The sequence below is a fragment of the Leucopleurus acutus genome, assembly GCF_964270905.1.
Source record: "Leucopleurus acutus genome assembly, chromosome: 11".
Classification (NCBI taxonomy): Eukaryota; Metazoa; Chordata; class Mammalia; order Artiodactyla; family Delphinidae; genus Leucopleurus; species Leucopleurus acutus.
Genome location: NC_139152.1, coordinates 79022885 through 79028884, shown reverse-complemented (window position 1 = coordinate 79028884; position 6000 = coordinate 79022885). Strand labels below are relative to the sequence as shown.

At 42.3% G+C, this 6000-nt stretch overlaps 1 protein-coding gene across 1 annotated transcript in view; it reads left to right on the top strand.

Annotated features, from left to right (window-relative positions):
- Positions 1-3148: 3148 nt before the first annotated feature.
- LTA4H (leukotriene A4 hydrolase) overlaps positions 3149-6000 on the top strand; it is a 28869-nt gene continuing 26017 nt past the window's right edge. Inside the window, exon 1 of the mRNA XM_082850698.1 lies at positions 3149-3350. Within this exon, the coding sequence (XP_082706824.1) occupies positions 3192-3350 (159 nt within the window). The 5' untranslated portion in view covers positions 3149-3191. The remainder of the gene's footprint in view (positions 3351-6000) is intronic.

Genomic DNA, 6000 nt, shown 5'->3' with positions numbered 1-6000 from the left:
AATACCTCCTGCTCATATGGCTCTGTAAATACATGTGCATTTCTTGTCATAAAACTTTATGTAACTCATCTTTTTCATCCTTAATAAAATCTCCTTTTGATGGGAGTTTGGGATTAGCAGAGGCAAACTATTATATACAGGATGGATAAACAACAAAGTCCTACTGTATAGCACAGGGAACTATATTCAGTACCCTGTGACAAACCGTAATGGAAAAGAATATGAAAAAGAATATATATATAAAACTAAGTCACTTTGCTGTACAGAAGAAATTAACACAACATTGTAAATCAACTATACTTCTATAAAGTTAAAATCTCCTTTTGTATATACACCCTGATATTATCTTTATTTTATAGAAGCATGGAAAGCTTCATTTTAAAAACTCAACCCACCATTGGATATGAATAACCCTCCTATTGTGTGTGAATTGTCAATTTTGTACACTCTATATTTGGGAGTCAGTGGCATCTTAGAAAACAATTCCTATTGCATATCTATCTTTTGATTCATCTATTAATCAATTTGAGGAATTCATTTGTGGTTGTCTGTGGATATCTCTTCTGGAACACAGAGGCGTAAACTCCGTGGGTTACTGGTAATCAATAATGGAAGATGATGATATTGACATTCTTTTATTAAAACAAACAAACTATACTTTCTCCAGTAGGAAGACAATTTGATTGTGTATTCTTCTACTAAATCAATTCTACTGCATCATATTTGTCACCCTAGATTTGGTGACACCAGGAACACTTTTAGGCCTCAAAAAGTGTTTGCTAACATCAACGATGCCACGGATTCTTAGGTCCTATGGAATTAGGATTTATACACGTGTAAGGTATTCCATGTCATAATTTAGGATGTTTTTATTTTGTTTTCCTCTGGCTTACAGGGGCTACCACAAGGATACCCAAATGTATAGCCTCTCTTTCTGTTGCTGAGGTCAAATTTAATTGTTAGATCACTTTGATACGGAATGGAGTGACGCAGCACTTTCCATCTGCTCAATTCATCTTCTCTAGAAATCTTTCACCTCTAAATATGTTCAAGTTTCCCTCTCCCTAAAAACATAAAAAATGCTTTCTCAGCACCATACTCCTCCCTATTCCTCTTTTTTTCTTCCCTTCTCACACTGGCCACACGTCTTGAGACAACAGCCTCTGCCCTATTTCCTCTCTGCTCTTTTATTGCTCAGTCACTGTTCTGTGGCGCCCACCTTCAACTAAACCGCAAAAGTCAACAAAACCACCATCTTCCCACCTCCATCCCACTGCCAAATCCAAGGAAGACTTTTTACTTCTTATTGTAATAGCCCTCTAGGCTGTATTTGACATTGCTGCTTGGTTCTTTCTAGTTTATTTCATGAGTTCCTCTTACTCTAGCACCACCCACCCCCCTTTTAAATAAAATTTCAGCTTTATTGCGGTATAAATGACAAATAAAATGTTAAGATATTTAAAGTGCGCGTCGTGGTGACTTGTTATACGTGTACATTGTGAAAGGATTTTTCCCATCCTCTAGCCTTTTTTTCTTAAATTCTGGTGTTCTCCCAGCTTCCCACCTGTTTTCACTGCTCTTTTTACACACTGTCCTTGGGCTGAGTTTACCCACTGTCATAGTTTCACCCACCACATTATGTGATACTCTCATATCTACCTGAAACTTCCCCAGAGCTACTGACTTAAATACCCAAGTGTCTCAAGGACATCTCCACTCTGACTCCCATACATTCTCAAACTCCATTTGTCCCAAATTAAACTTAGAGCTTTCCCACCTAAATCTGTCCTCTTCACGTAGTCTCTTCCTTTGTTTAACGATTATCCAGCCACTGAAGCCAAGAATCTGAGAAATCATCTTAGGCTCCTTCTTAATGTGAAATCACTTATCTCTTAAGTATTCCCTCCATTCCTTCCTCTCTATCTGTACTTATTACATACTACATATTACCTATGTCAGGACCCCAGCATCTTCTTCCTGGACTATTTTAACAGTGGTTTCCCAACTCTCCTGACTCTGGTTTTGATACCTCATACCCATTCTCTGAACACTACCACCGTTCCTTTGATAACATGAATCTGACCATGTCACTCCCCTGCTTAAAATTCTTCAATGAGTCCCCCATTCATGCATTCAAGATTAAAGGTCCAGCGGTTTAAGGTTCTTTGACACGCGTGCTTTTCCAATTTTGCCAGTTTCAACTCTGAGGCCCCATTTTTTAGGCAAGTCGTCCTTCAACCCTTCCTCACTTCCAGGATGTCCCAGCTCTGCACTCCCCTTGCGGCCACTGCACACTCATATCATAGAATTCTCTCATTACAGTATACTGAGGTAATCCTTCTAAGTTTCTAAGGCGGGAATGTGGCTGATTTCCATTTTAGATCTCCAGGGCCTGGAAAGGTACATAATGAGCACTAAATAAATACTTGTTGAATGACAGAACTGAGCTCACTTGTACTGGATTGCCAACATGGAAGCAGTAACAAAACAGCTTTAAAATCTAAAGCTTGACGTTGACTCTTTCTTTCACAATTGCTTTTGAAATGTTTGTATGAACATTTTCGTTTTATTAGCGAGGGGGGAAAAAAAACACCGCCGTGCCTCCCCGTCGGGGAATCGAACCCCGGTCTCCCGCGTGACAGGCGGGGATACTCACCACTATACTAACGAGGAACTGCACGAACGCTAGTTTTCTGGGAGGCCTCTTATCTCTTTTTACCCCGCCCCTTCCTTGCCATTTGCAACTACCAGTAGGCCTGATATCCTTCTACTGCTATTACAATTTCCAGAGAAGTTGAATGGAACTAAAATGGAAGCGTTCAGTTTGATCTCCCCGCCGCACTTAATTCCATCGGCTTACCCTTCCTCTAACTTCTACTCCCTTCCTTTTCCTCCCGCTCCTCTTCCTCCCCCTTCGGGAGCAATATCAACCCACCTCTGGACCCCTCAACACACACACTCCCAGAGAGCAAAGCGCACGCCTTGTCGCGCTGCACCACGGGACTTGTAGTTCCATCCATGCCGTACCGCACTCTCCTCCGACTTTAAGGAACTTCCTTTCCCGGCGGGCGCCGCGAACCCCTCCTCCTCTGCTTTACCTCCCTCCCGCCTTCTCTCGCTCTCAGTCGAGTAGTCAGTCTGGCAGCTGAGTGTTGGGGTGCTGATCGCGTGCAGCGGGACTCCGCACAGCCATGCCCGAGGTAGTGGATACGTGCTCCTTGGCCTCCCCGGCGTCCGTCTGCCGGACCAAGCACCTGCACCTGCGCTGCAGCGTCGATTTTACTCGCCGGGTACTGACCGGGACCGCCGCACTCACCGTCCAGTCCCAGGAGGACAATCTGCGCAGCCTGGTACGGTGGGACAGGCTCCCAGTGCCCGCCTCTCCCCGGCCACCTGCCTCTCGTCTCTCACCCCGCTTCGGCCCCTTCCTGGTCCCACACCCCCGCCTGCTTTGCGCATCACTCGGTGCTCCTCCGCAGCCCGCAACCCGTGTTCTGCACCTCCTCTTCAGCCCACACTCATTTCTCAGCGTCCCCTTCTTCAGCCCCCACGCACCCCATATCGATCCCTCCCAACCCAACTTGAGTCTCTGCAGTCCTTCCTCACCCACTACGTATACCTGCCTTCTCCTCCACCCCTTCCCCCAAAGCCTCCTTCCCAGTCCCTGGACACATCCCAGGGCCCATTCCACGCCCCGCTTCTCACCCAGTGCTCAAGTTTCATTTTAGCATGAATCCCTCTTCCCCCGCTAATCCTAGTTCCCAGCGCTAACCCCCTGTGGTCTCCCCATATCCTCGGCCTGCAGCCCAGAACTCCCTCCTCAGGCCCCAGAATTCTTCCAGTCCCCAGTGCACCTTCCTCAGTCCACAGTCTCAGCTAAGTCTCGGGCCCTATATCCTGCCGATTCTCAGTCCCACCTTTCCCTCCCAGGCCCCTTTATTTCAACCCTCAGGTCTGCCGATACGACCGATCACCGTCTCCCTGCCAGTTCTCAACCGCCCTAGAGAATTCCCAGCCCTGCTTTGATACTTGCAGTCTCTACTTTCTAACTCCAGATGCACCTCTCTCCGGGTTCATGGTCCTTCCTACCTTTGATTCTTATCACTCTTCTCTTCTAATAATTTAAGCTCTTCAAGCTTCCTAAGGATGTCTCAATACAATTTATTAATAGTTGGTTCCCAGAAGCAAATAATATTGCGCTTCTTAGAAAATGACTTCTACAAGCTCTGTAGCCACTTGAATGACGAAAGACTTGTTTAGATTTGTGGAATGTTATTAAATTATTTTATCTGTACAACATAACCTGTTTTCAGTGTTCTTACTCAAATTGTCTGATAGTATTTGGATTGTACCTATCACCTGAAGAATTTCATAGATAAGTATTTTAGAAATAAGAGGAACAAGAAAAGGCCAGTCACAGTGTATTTTGCATAGAGTAGTATGGCGATAGCTACCAAAGCCCAGCAATAAGCAATCAGATAAGGTATGTTGTAGACTTGATGGAGGGAAATGAATAGAGTCAGTTAATTGGGCGTAATAAGTTTAGATAAGAGTTGGTGGTTTTCATGATTTATTCCTGCTTGAGTAATAGGCCTGTATTTTGAGTTCATTAATATGAACTAATATAGCATGTAACTTTCTTACTTTGTGATTTAGCAATTTGCTAGACTAATTATGACTTGAAAAATAGGTTGACTCCTCTGTGTACTGATTTGCAGTCACCACAAGTACTATAAGGAAAATAAATAATTAAAGCATTATAAGCAAGATGATAACTATTTCCCTATAGGCTGTACTTTGGTCTGCTTCAAGTGCCAGGCTATCGTTTATTGCAGACAGCTTTGCCCAGGCAGGATCAGCTGAACTGAAGTCCTGTTTCAATGCAATATTTCTTTTTATTACAAGAAAGTGAATTTTGATAGTTTATCACTGCTTAATATGACCTTGCACTCTCACTTATTTATAAAAGTAAAACCTTTACCTCTGTTCCATGAGTAAGCAAGAGTCAGGGCGCTTAAATTTTGAAAAGAATGTCCCTTCAGTGTCCCAGTCTAAAAACCTGCCTGTTTTTGCATTCCCCAAATCTCAAGAGAAGATTTTTAAATTACTAATTCCAACTTGTCAACTATCCAGTTTCCTTTGTTTTTCTTTCTTATTACTATTATTGATCAATTGCTTAATAACATTTATCAGTGAAATTTGAAGGGAAATTTCTTAAGTAATTTGGGAGTGATAGCTGAGGTCAGGACTTGAGATATACAGCTTAAACATTGCATTTTCTATTTTCTCTGGGTCCAGGACTTGCTTCATGCATTACTTGGCACGTGCTGTTTCTCTGGCACCGTGTTAAACCCTGGGAATGCAAGCCTAAGTAACTTTTTCTTTTTAAGAACCCTCAGTCTAATGGAGAAATAAATCATTATAATGTGGTACAGTAAGTGCTACTGGAGAGGGTCGGGCCAACTGCTATAACAAACACAGAGAATATGAAAATGGTTTCACAAAAAACAGGTATAGTAGTCTTCTGATTCAGAACAGATTTAAAAAGTTTAGGAAATACAGAAAATAGAATGTGTTCCACTGGGAAATGACCCAAATAATTCACCCTTATGGTTATGAGTAGTATAAACGTAAGTAGTTTATATACATAAGATACTCCAAGTTTTTACAACAAATCAGATATTCAGAAATAGGTGCCAAAATATAACAAAGGAGTAACTTATTCTTAAGCGATAAAATCTAATATTTCTGAATATGCAAATGCAGGAAGATATATCAGTCTAATGTAGAGTAAGGGCAACAGTTGAGGGACCCCCAAAAAAGAGAGTACCCCAAAAGAAATAATTGCCCATCGGGAGGGAAACAGATGATACTCATAACAAATTTGGCTGCTCTTAAAAGAAAGAAAGGGAAAGAATAATACAAGCAGGATGGAAATTTCTTCCCAACCAAAAATTGTTGACTCTAGAGAGATAATAAAATTGTTAAAATTTCCTGAGC